The 13,135-nt window shown below is 35.6% G+C and overlaps 1 protein-coding gene across 1 annotated transcript in view; it reads right to left on the bottom strand.

Annotated features, from left to right (window-relative positions):
- The window catches only part of MALRD1 (MAM and LDL receptor class A domain containing 1), a 236,134-nt gene that overhangs the window by 143,987 nt on the left and 79,012 nt on the right, over positions 1 to 13,135 (bottom strand). The window contains exons 20-21 of the mRNA XM_039703707.1: positions 10,718 to 10,895; positions 512 to 668 (exon numbers count right to left, since the gene is read on the bottom strand). Of these exons, the coding sequence (XP_039559641.1) occupies positions 512 to 668; positions 10,718 to 10,895 (335 nt within the window). The remainder of the gene's footprint in view (positions 1 to 511; positions 669 to 10,717; positions 10,896 to 13,135) is intronic.

Here is a 13,135-nt window from a genome sequence, read left to right as displayed (position 1 = left end):
TTTGTTGCTTACATGCCACAGAAATATAAGCATATAAACTAAGCATATAGTCATTACATGAATACAAATAATCTCTAAAAGTGGTATGTTCAGGTTTTCAAGGAAAAAACTTTTTCTACAAGATTTTATGCCAAATTTTGACATAATTACTTTTTTTTCTCATGCTCCCACATTAGCCAAAGACCTTGATGTCCAAATATCTATTGCTGCTTTTCAGTGTCAAATGGTACTGTGTGATAAAAATCTTTTTCTTGTATTGAAATTCCAAACATGGCATGTCTACAACAGTCACAATTCTTGCTTGTTGTAGAAATTCTAATTTATATTTTCTCCAGTATTTGAACTAATGCTTCCTTCATACCATAGCATGTTGAGAGCAGTAGAATGCTAACAATTGTTAATTTTCATTTATTAGCAGCCTGGGCTTTAATAAAACTAAAAGAGAAGGCATAAATTTCCTCACAGCAATTTCATGCAGAAAAACAAAACAAAATAAAGAGCATCTCCATACCTCCAGAGAACCTATTGTTGAACCATTCATGTGGTTCCAGAATATGATTTTGCATCTGGGCCCTGTAATGGAGATGACTGGGGTAGCAATGTCAGCTGTGTCACCAAATTCTCCATTTGAGCTGTCTGCAAAGAGATACCAGCCTTCTTCTGTGCACCTGCTCAGAGAAGAAGGGCAATAACTTATTAAAGCAAAGTATTTCATCATAATTAAAGATTGCAATATTTTCTTAGATAGCATTTTGTCTGAGTATCTGGATGCATTTTAGTATGTAGCCAGAATCCAAAAATACCCCTTGCAAATGCAGCCAGTATTTTTAAAGCAGAGATTGTAAAAAAAAAAAAAAAAAAGAAGCTGAAGCGAGCCACAAAACAAAAACAAAAACAAAACAAAAAAAGAAGCTGAAGCGAGCCCACAGGATCATGTAGATGTGGGCTAGAGGGACTCTGGCTTTCCCTGCTACCCTCTTTAGTGGGGGAAATTAGAGGGTTTGATCCTGGCTTAATGTCAGGAAAACCCAAGATATTGGATGAAATTTTGTCTCCTGTGCTACCAGGAAAGATGAGGTCTCTTTGAAGTAAGCATCAGATTCTGAGTGTACAGAGATACCAGAAGCGCAGTTGTAGTGTTTTGGGTATTTAAGATTTAGCCCCTAAAAGCCTTACTTTCCAAAATAAAATGCAGCTGTTGACCAAAGATAAATTTCTCTTCTCTCCAGCAGAAGTGCTTCACACTCTGTACTCTCAAAAGAATCTTTCCCAACAGGTGCTTACAAACCTGACAATGGAACCTACATTTTTAGATAGGTACTGGTATTTGGTTTTCCTTTCCTTTTGGTTTTCCTGATTGGCCAAGTTCTGTGCAACCACTCTCTAAAGTTGCATCACTACAACTGTGAGAGGACAATGGCCCTTGACAGCAAGCACTGCCAAGAGAAACACAAGGTGCTCAAAGACGTCATGGCATCAGGCTCTTCACACACTGAAAATCCTGCCTAATGAGAAGAGTAAAGAATTGGCTGGTACAGGGTCAGAAACAGGCCTTCCAAAATCCTCACAAATCAGAGACTGTTTTCAGCTAGACTACTGCTTCTACCTCCCCATGCGTCACACCACAAAAACAAAGAAACAAACAAACAACAAAAACCAAACAACCAACTAATCAAAAGGCATCATTTTAATGGGACAGATCTTCATTTTGCATAGATCAGATATGTTACATGTGAGATCACTGAAAACCACTCATAAACATAGCAGGGACCAAAGTTCATCTGGGCAGAATCCTAAGGGGGTGGAAGAGTTAGGATCTGTGGAAATCAGGATCTTCTCCATCTTATTTTAGTTTTTGTGAAAAGGCAGATAAGAGAACTGCTGCTGATGCTTTTCTTGTATCACTGAATCCTGGCAACTCAGACATCTTTATAATTACTGCATGCATTTACTTAATCCTTTAGCCTAAGTATTAAAACATTCTCCAAATAAAATGACTCTACTATAACTAATAGCTGAAAACTTTGAAAACTCATAGTTAGAGATCTTTCAAGAAATGTGCATTTCTACCACTCTTTTTCACTCCCCTCCTTTCTGCTGAAGAAAGCTGTTATTTCAAGATAGCAATTTTAGGTTTCTTTTTTGCCTTGGTGCTGAGTATTCTGCTGGAGTCTTGCTTGGAGGTAAAAGAGGGTTGAGTTCTCTTGAGGTTTGAAAAAATATTGAAAAATTCAGAATTTACTCTGCTTCTGGGAACTCTTGCCTTCAATGACCCAAGGGTGTTGGCACTGTATTTACAACAGCATTCAAAAGGACTTGTAAGAAGCAGAATGATAAAAAGCTCTGAAGAGCCGCAGCACTTACAGATCTCATACTTGTCAGAGTATTCAGTATTACATCCATGCCTCTCAATGAGATTAGTTTGAAACAGTGGCAGGGTACAATCAGTTCTATGATGAAATTCAGTCCTCCATCTCTTGTTGGTATGTTCTGTCAGACACAGGCAGGCCAAAGATCACATCTATGCCAGATACTTCTGCCTCATAGCGCAGCCTAAGACAAGTGTCCTTGCAACTTTCTTTGACCTTGTTTCAGTGTTTGCTATAATATCACATTTAAAACTAGTACACCAGATGGAAGTCCTCTGTATGAAACACTTCACAGTGCTAGCCATTAAACACGGTGGTGGTATGTGATTAGAAGAAGATTAAGGTTATGTGGGCAAGTAATGGCAAGTAGAGGGATCAGAAGGAGATGGGTAAGTATATGTAGAGCATCCTTGTTGATTTTCACTTCTGCCACGGACATTTTTACACTTAGCACTAGAAGACTAATGTACTTGTGACCTATCCATGTTTAAAAGGAAACCTTTATTCTAGTGAAAATCAGCCTGCATCATGTTTGCTCACAGAACAAAGTAATTTCTCTGTCTTGAATTCTTAAGCTGCCTGACACAGAAGCCTGCATGGAATTTCCATGATCTGCAGGGGGAAGAGTTTGGAAGAAGTATTAAGTAATCACTCTGTTTGTAGAGAGTTCAGATTAACTAGAGGGTCCATAACTTCTGTGGATGCAAATTTTTTGGCAGAGCCAATTAATGTACAGGCAATCATCTGTTCAGCATATCAAGCTCTGACTTTGAAAATAAAGGATTTCTTAGCTGGCCCACTTTTATTTTAACCTAGTAATAAATATACAGTGAGAAGGTATTCCAAACCTTCCATAAATGTAAATTAACAGCTTCTCTTACTCTGCCAGACGATGTTCTTGACTTCCCCCCCAGCCCTTGTTTTTAAGCGATCTTCAGAGAAGATAACTTTTTTCATTCTGAGAGTTAATCAGACCCATCCTTAAGTTAATTTCTTTCTTATTCTACAAAAAGAGTCCCTTGAGTTGTTTTTTGGGCTTTTTTAAGTGAGACCTCAAGAAGTTGATGATAGCAAGTGCAAAACATGGTATTTTTCAACATATATTATAGTGAATAAATCTACCTTTCAGCATAGCTCTTATGTAAGTGCTGAAATTCAGCAGAATACAGGCAGGCTCCCCTGCCAGTAGCTGCAAGAGCTCAGGCCAATTTAGAAAACTAACTTGTGGAAAACCTCTTAGTTGGCAGCTACAGTAAGTGTCATTAAAATCTCGATATTTACCCTTTGAAAATAATTAATTTTACCCTGTACTACAAGCATTCCTTATACAAAGACATTCCTGTACTAGTCCAAAAATTCTAATTACTTTCAGAGGAAAATTCACAACATTTTAATGGATATAAAATTTTCAACACAAGCAACTGACCTATATTTTCATATTTGTCTTAGTTAATATCTTAATATTTCAAATATCTTTTGAACTGTAGTTGGCAAAAAATGGACATTTACAGAAGAATCTTCATACCATTTTCCCCTTCAAGGCATTCCAAAGTACATAGTGAACTGATTATAATAATTACAGAAACATTAGGTGGGTAAAGAAAAGTTGAAGACCTATCAAAACCTAGGCTCATCTTAAATCTGGCAGTGTTATCAAGTCATGTCTCATGCTGTGAATTACACATTTCACAGTTCTAATTGTCTATTGTTGCAATGTCTGAAAGGGGATCAAAACTCATTTAGATGTAGTTTCTTGTACAGTAAATTCAAGCTCTTATTTAATGAATTTTTGGACATCTCTCAGTTTTTAAAGTGTTACTTCCTCCGTGTATCTTCTACTAACTGTTTGAGAATCCCTGACTAAACACTTAAATGGACTTTTAAAATACCCCTCACTCAATATTTTTCTTTAGGACTGAAAACTGAACCTGATTAGAATACAAACAATTCCCTTTCACTGAAAAGTTATGATTTCCTTCCAAATTGCAGCAATAACACAAAAAAAAAACCCAAACCAACAAAAAACAAACAACAAAAAAACAAAGAGAAAACATAACCTGGAGAGAGATATTTTAGTTTCCTTAGAGTTATAAGTATCCCAGTGATCAGCACACCATACTGAATTTCAAAATTCAGAAAGCAGCAGCCTCCACATGCATTTCCATTTTTCCTGATTATATATGTCCATAATGGCTGTACACTGTCTATCAGAGCCCCCCACCTATTGCACTTATTATGCACTGAAAGTATTATTTTTCAGTTTTCCAACACCATCTGTCTGGGATCTGCCCAGGTGAGTGACCTGCTATTAGAACAGATGGGTTTCTGTACACAGAAAAAAGCAAAATAGTGGTCAAGGAAACCCAGTAGGGCATTAGATGACCTTCAAGAGAAGCACCCTCTTGACCAAAGGGAAAGGATTGTGGAATATTGGACACATCAGGAAATTGTGGGCCATGAAATCTCAAGCTGATGGTTTAAATCAGTCATGACAGTGGCTCCAGTCTGCATTTTCCACATCCTCCACATCCTCTGTCAGGGTACTGGGGCTGTGAGAGATCACTCCCTTGTCTAGCTTCTTTCCCCCAAAGCATGAGTAACCAGCAGGCAGAAGCTTTCCTAAAATAAATGCATTTGCAGGTTTTTTTTGTTTTAAATTAGCTACGATTTCCTAGGTAAAAACCTTCTATCAGAAGATTTCTGAGAAAAAAAAAAGTTAATAAGAGGTTAAATTCTAACATTAAATTTGTAAAAAACATATTTATGAGAAAATATTCATTGTTTGGTAATTTTTTTCTTGTTCTGTCATCAGAATATAGCATTGATATCTTAATGCCTTATATACTTGACACAAGGTGGTGGCAAACTGTGATACTGCTACCTTTGCATGATGCTAACTTCATTTTCTGTTGATTCCTGTTAATTCTTGTTTCTTAGTGTCAAAACCAGATGATATAATGGTAAAATGTAATAAGGTATATATAGAAAACATATTTTCTAGCAACAAAAGTTGCAATACAAAGATATAGCATACAATATTAATTATTAAAATGTTCTAAAGGAAATAGGCGAAGACATGAGGACAGGTTAATCTTTATACATTGATATAGATCCCAATGTAACCTCAATATTAAGTGTAAAATGGGGAAGCTATGTACATATTCTACCTTTTACTTGAAATTTGCCTGTAAGGTGGGAAACTGCTGAAAAGTGGGTAAAAACCACTTAGAAATATTACAAAATATTACAGAAAGTGTAATATATATATATATAAAGAACAAGCCTTCTGTTAAAAAAAAATCAAACCCTAACATTTCCCTCAACATTGTATCTGCCTGGAGACATCACAAAAAATGCTACAAGAATTCAAAAGTGAAAGACAATTTAATATCAAGCACTCATTCAAGAAGAAATCACCTCCTTTTTGGGCTGGGTAGCAGCATCACAATGCAGTGCCCATTGTGCTGGTCAGTTCAGCCACAAGGCCACAGGTGTAGGAAGGAGAGGGACTCGTGATGGGCAGGGCCAAGGTTTTAGTTAAGGTTTTAGTGATTGTGAATGTGAAAGAAATATGATGGGGCACATATTTTTACGAATCATGAGAAGACTTGCAACGAGAGAGAAGGAGAATGAAAAAAAACACCTTGTTCCTTTCATATCTGTACTTGTTAGATATTCAATGTCTGCACCAGAAATTCTTTGACTACTTATCCTTCTGTAGATAATACAGGATAGGCCGTAACATGTGAGCAAAACCTTCACAGATCTCTTGCAGTTTGACATATAATATATTCATAGGCTTCAAAATATTTCTTCCCTGAATAAAGATTATTGCATCTGTGAGGATATTGTTTCAGAAAAATAATCTATATTCAAAATTAAAATGTTATAAAATGTGTAATTTCCAATATTCTTAAAGGAAGATAAGAACTCTAATAATTTAATTAATTCTGTGTATCAGAGAAAGATTTTCTCCGCAGAACACCTCCAAACACTTAAATTCTAATAGGTCCTAAACAGCCAGTAACTGAAATCTGTATCTAACAACTAGAAGAAAAAAGAAAGGAAGGCTTTGTTTGAACTAAATTTCAGCATTTCTGCATAGCTTCAAAAAATTAAAATATAATTGAGAGCAAACAGTCATTAGGAATGCAGATTTTCACTTACTGCCATATGTGTCATATGTGCCGTATTAATTTCAAACTGGTTATTCCAAAATAGAGTAAATTCTCTTATTACGATTTGTAACTATTTTTTTCCTCATAACTGCCCACATCCATGAACACTTAATATTAAGACTTAATAAATTCAGAAACCAAAAATGTAATATGATTCTCATACCATAATAAAGCAGATATAAATTTTTTGGAAGGCAGCTTTCTGAAAATGTCATAGATTTATTTCCTATTGCAGAAGACAACTTCTACTTCTGCTCACAGCTGCCTGTAAAATGCTGGATGCCAACTGATCAAGTTCTTTGCACAGTGCTAGAGAAAAAAAAACAAACTATCTTGAGCATCTAAACTTTATCACATGATTGAGGTTCAATGGTTTTTTCAAAGCTGCTTAACACACCAAAACACAAGTCATACTGAGACCTATAATTGGACACTGACATCACAAAGTTGCTCAAAAGAAAACCACCAGGAATGTGAGAAGGAATTCTTGTACTAAATAAAACTGTAGTATATTTATTTTTGGATCCTAAAATTCAAAATTTCAAAAGAAAATTTCTATCTGTGGCCATGCTTCAAGTGTATCACAGAAAACTTTGATGCTTTGTTTTATGTAATAAATACAAATTCCACGAAAAAAATGAGGCAAATGTAGGCAAAAATTTACCTACACAAAATAATTAAATTATTCACAGTTTAATTTATTTTCATTATTAGATTAATCTCATGCTCTGGCATCCTAACATAAGAGGTAAAAAATACTTCGGGTATATTCTCTTTCTTTGTACAAAATTAAGTTTGATGATTGCTTGCAATGGAATAATTTGACATTATCCTGCAAATAATTTCTCACCATTAGCTTATTCTTAAAAATAGTTGGTATTCATGTTGGACACACAAGGAGAAACAACCCAATAACCAACAAACAAAAAAAACCCAAGGAAAAAAGAAACACCACACCCACAATACTTCACAATTTTTTCTCCTCTTTTAAAGTTTTTGGACTCTCAAATTTTAAACATTTCTTGACTGCTGAAAAAACTGCTGTGCTTAAGCATATTACTTAAAACCTTTAATTTTCATAATTTTCCTGAATTCTGAAAATGATTGTCTGAAAAGAAGACACAAAAGAAAGACAGATGTATTAAAAATATGTTTATCAGGGGAATTATTTACACAGCAATAATTAACATGTCAGCTTCGTTCTATCTCTGCATCCATTTTTGTTTTGATTTATTAGATTTGATGCATGAATTATCATATCAATTAAGTGACTACAAAGTTTTCAATTAACAGTTGTAACCAAATATCATTAATAATGTCAGAGAATTTGCCACATCACGAACCAGATTGTTTAAAAAGGAAATAAATTAATAGACATCCATTTGCTGGTGTCAATTTAATACACTTGTTTAAGCCTACACAAACAGATACTTTTATTGTTTCAGCTTTTAGATATGTAACTGCAATAGAGAATTCCATTTGCTAAGTATGGAAACACATCACAGGAGCTCTACATTCGAGTATGAATAGTGTTCTTTGCAGTGCACAGTGCCAATGTCACCCAGCCCTTTGCACAACACATTACAGATTTTTTTCTAGCTCAAGCCAGGCTCCAATGGCAGACTCCCATAACAGCTTCTCTTCCTCCAGCCTTTGGTTTCTATATACACATGCAAGCTGTTCCCTCTATTTCCAAAGTAATTACTTTCACTTAATTAATGTAATTACAGCTTCAAAGACTCACACCCTCACCCCACAATTCACCAGCCTGCATGTGGCTAGCACAAGCACTTATTCTGGGGAGGCAGATGGTTTGACTACAAGTATTCACAGGTATTTTTGCTGAAAAAACACATTGTAAGCTGCACTGCCAACTACTCTTGCATCAGAATGAATCCAAACATTTCTATACATAGCCCTGCATATTTTATTTTAATTTGCAAACATGCAGGATTAGAGTAACACAGCTTGCTTCATCTAACTAGTGGAAATTTGGGGAAAATGGATGAGAAAATAAAACAAAATGTTGCAGGGTTTTAATTCAATAAAACTGCTGCTCTGCATCTCCTGTGGTAATTTGGAAGCATCTATCTTCTGTACTTCTCTATAGGCCAATAAACAAAGGGAAGGGGGAAACCATAGAACCAAACTGCATTTCTTGTGAAATATCACAAGAGCAATACATTACAGAGTTGCCTGCAAACTGCAATCTCTATGGATCATTTACTTTCTCTTTTCATCAGTCCTTTTCAATATACTGTTAGTTGCATTAAACCTTGAAAATATGTTGAAAACCAGTAATAGAATTCCATGTATCACTGTGCCAAGGTAAACCCACACTGGAAAGGTTGTGGGAGGATTTACTAAGTACACATACAGGGCTGGTATTGGCTAATATACAACAATTAAAGAACAGTCAATGAAGGATTTGACAGCTCATTTATTGTAAACAGTTGCTCTTTTTTGTTATGGGATACACTTCCTTTTCATATACAATGTAGAGACCTAGAAGCAGCTTGACAGCCTTGTAATTCTTTGCTATTGTTGAATGATTTTTTTGAGTTTGGTATTGCTGTTTTGGGATCTTCACAAAAATACAGTGATTTTAATGAAGTACACAGTGAAATGAACATATTGAGCTCACTTTTTAATAGCAATAGAAATTCAGGTTGAGTAAATGCAAAATAATGTAATTTTAAACTAAAAGCAATATAGCAAAGACTTTGTTGAAGTGGTCTTACTTTAAAGACTATCTTTGCACTCTATGTACTATTGTCACAGAAACTAAACATACATGTCACTAGAACCAGGCAAGTATTTTTCTGTTCAGAGCAATTACACTGTAGAGAAATTTTCTTATTAATGAAGTTGCATAACATTTAAAATGGATTGAACTCAATACATTTTCTAGTTACCTGTAGGGATTCTTTTTTTCAATAATTCTTACAGTTACTTTTACCTGGAATACATTGGATTAATGCATTTTTTAAAAACACAATTCTCACTTGATTAAAAAAAAACCAAACCAACAAAAAAACCTCAAATATTTAAAACCAAATGTTCATGCAGAAAAGCTTATTTTTGCTCCTTGAGATAAATCAAAGGAGTATCTTCTAAGGAGCTAGTAACTATCTTAAGCAACCTACCCAGAATGCAACATTAATTTACAAATTTTCACTGAGAGAATAGAACTATTTTAATTTTTAATATGAACTTATATCATTAATTGGAAAAATGGTAAAATAAAAAGAACTGGTAAAAAAAAAATACCAGCTAAGCTGAAGTTAGCTCTAACTATAGTAGTTTTGAACTGCATTAGTTAAATATTAAATGAGTGCAGAATTCACAGGGTATTTTGTGTTAACTTTACAGCCCACCCTTGGGCAAAACTGCTGAGGTAAGAGCAATAGCTAAAAACAGCATTAACAAAATTGGAAGCAATAGCTAACAACTAACAATAGCTAGTAAGGTAGAAAAGTGACCATAAATTTTCTGTGTGGATAAAGACTGAGAAGGTATTCACCTCAAACTGATCAAGAGGACGACCACAATGAACTAAATTAAGCAGTGCCAAATTAATTACAAAGCCAGCTTCCAAAAGAGAAGCCAGCTTGAAAAGAAGTGTGAAAGTAGGTTGAAAATTTGTAATAGCAGGAATCGATAATGCAGTCAACACCTGGTTTTAACATGCCAGAGTTCATCTTGCTGGTGCCACAACCACTGCAGAGACCAGAGGGAGCAGCAGTCCCCCGGGTGCTGCCAACAGCCTGCAGCCACCCACTGGGCTGGCAGTGTGGGCTGCTGGAAGAGGGTGATGCTGGAGCAGCCGCCTCTTCCAAACTTGCTTTCCCATAAGGGGCAACATGCTTGTACTCCATATACCCTCATGCACGTTTCTCTGGATGGGGAGGTACTGAAACTTTTGGGAGTTACTTATAGAAAGAGGTTTAGAAATTTTTACCTGCTTAATAATGATTTTTAATTTTTGATTAATCTGTAGTGTTGATCCCGCATACCTACCTCACCTATTGTCAGTTAATTACATGTCATTAATAAATCAGTAAACTGCAGCAGTATTGTAAATGCAGCAGTTTTTCCCCTTGACAATCTACATGTGGTTTAGATCACACATTCTAGAAGAGGCTCAAGCACCTGAAAAACTGTACTCACGTAGTATGATCGGTTAATGGGCAGTGTTGCTCTTCCTCAGGGTAGAGGTTTGCTCCTCTTCCAAGTTGCCACTTGAATGTCTTTGTGATAAGTATGGAATAATTTCCTGATATCTGTTCCAAGGCTGGTTGATGCCATCCACACAGGCCTTTATCTTCAAAGTCACAGACTTCCATAGCTTTAGAGATTAACAGTGATGACTCATGATTATATAAAAATTGAAAATCATTAACTCATGTTACAACGCAAAAAGCAACATGGAAATAAAAAGGATTCAATTTATAGTATCTGTAAATACTGACACATTACCAACATGCAAAGTTTTTTCCTTACAAATAAAACATGAATTTTGTATTTTCTCCTCTATAAGACAGATTCTAATTTTGGGAGTATACCTATTTTGGGAATATATTCCTTTGCACCTCAGTATCTACCTTCCTGTGAGTTCTAACCATCTTTCAGGTAATTCTAATAATCTGTCATGTAATACACACAGAAATTCCTGTAAAATTCATCAGCTGAGAACCTGCAGGCTGCTGTATGGGTCTGTCTCCAGTCCCATAGACTGATGACATTAGCAAATCATTGTACATTTTCTACAAAGTCCATGACCATAACTCTAAAAAAAAAAACCAAACTCCAAACCGGATTTCAAGCCGTCCTTACAAAACTTGAAAGTTACATAAAAATGCATCTATTTGGTATTGGTATCAAATACTGTTTTGTTGTCTTACTAAAAAAACATGCAGCTGCCCCCCAAAGAGTTTTTGTTTCCTGAGCATCAAAGTGAGCTCATTAGCAACCCTACTTGGGGTAAAGAAACCAATTTTATTTTCCATTTCTGCTGTGAAAATTTATTCTCCAAAACATGGTCCAAGTTGAGTCTAGTCACTCTCCAGAACTTTGGAACATATTATTACACTTAAATTTAAGTGACTGCAGTGAGACTTGTGCAAGGAAAACAAGAATTTATTTTAACCCATAAACCCATAAAAAATGCTGCATTGAGAAATCATGGTTTGTTGGTAGAATGTGCCTGAAGCTTCCTTACTTGAAGGCTAAAAATGGTAGACTAAAGAGAGAATGAATTTTGATTTATAGGTTGTATATCCTCACCAAGGAAGCAAACTGCAGCCAGTGTGATCTCATGGGTTGCTCATATGAAGATTTGTGATGTTTCCTGAAAAGCATTAAATGCTTATTCCCCTTTTTAACATGCTTTGTAAACATTATATTTAAAATGCCTCTGAGAAAGGTAACACATTCCTATGATCATATTTCTGCTTCAGTTTGGACATTTTTAAGTCCTAGTCCAGCATTGTCATTTAAGTGATAAATTCCCATCTTAGCGATGGGAGACCTCAGATAGAGCAAATATGTAAATATATATTCTCTGCAGTATTTATCTTGCTTAGAAGAAAAAGATGTTTTGTAAGATAATGTTTTGAGGGGAGAAATGTTCAGAGGGCTCCGTATTTATGTTTCAGGGCAAGATTTCAGTGGCTGGTGTTTTTTCACACTATAGGAAACTACTGTGGCACTTAAACATCAGACTCATTTCTTCCAGTTATTCCCACATAGGAAATAGACACAGGCAGAGAATGATACTTATTCTCACTGAGCCCTCAGCCCTGAGAGAGGTGATTGAATTCCCTTCAAAGTGTGTAAGGAATTCAGAGTTTTCATTTTCAATGACAATAGTTTTGCTTGCAAAGGCTGAAGAGGTCACTGTCTCTAGATGTCTGTCCCCCTCATTAACTGGCTTTGGTACTTTCAAGTACTTTTTTCTTTGAGGCAAAGGGAAGTCATTAACAGCTTCTAAAATGCTACAGTGTGAACTGCTGTGACTCAGAAGCAATCAACAATTGTCTTAGATCTTCATGCGCATTAAGCGTGGACCATGTCCATTGTCTCCCTTACAGTGTTCCATTAGACTATCAGAGCTTTACAGGCTGGAACTCACTTCTGTGTGGAGTAGGCTGAATTTCACAATTATTGCTGATGCTGAAACAATTTTGTTTCAGCAAACCCCAAAAACCTCAACAACTAACCAACCAAAAAAACCCCATACTCATTTAAGTAGTTAAGAAGTGGTTACTCTTCTCCCAGATGTCCACCCCAAAGATGAAACTCTAAAGTTTTCTCTCTTCCAGTCTGGACTAGTGAACATTTTAAAAAAATACATTCACTTAAAATTGTCACGTATGGTTACCAACCATTAGGGAAGCGAGAATTCCTTCCCCTATCATATTTCAGTAGTAACTTGAATTGAAATGTTGAGTCTGAATCAGAAGGCAGAAAGTGCATTATATCACACATATTAAGAGTAAAATATTACTATGTTCCTGGGGAAAATCACATTAAAATAGCATCTAGGTGCTAATACCAAATTGTAGATAAGATAGAGCTGCTAAAGCA

Source organism: Passer montanus, unplaced genomic scaffold (assembly GCF_014805655.1).
Source record: "Passer montanus isolate IOZ18808 unplaced genomic scaffold, ASM1480565v1 scaffold10, whole genome shotgun sequence".
In the NCBI taxonomy this organism is placed as follows: domain Eukaryota; kingdom Metazoa; phylum Chordata; class Aves; order Passeriformes; family Passeridae; genus Passer; species Passer montanus.
This window is presented reverse-complemented; position numbering and strand designations above follow the sequence as displayed.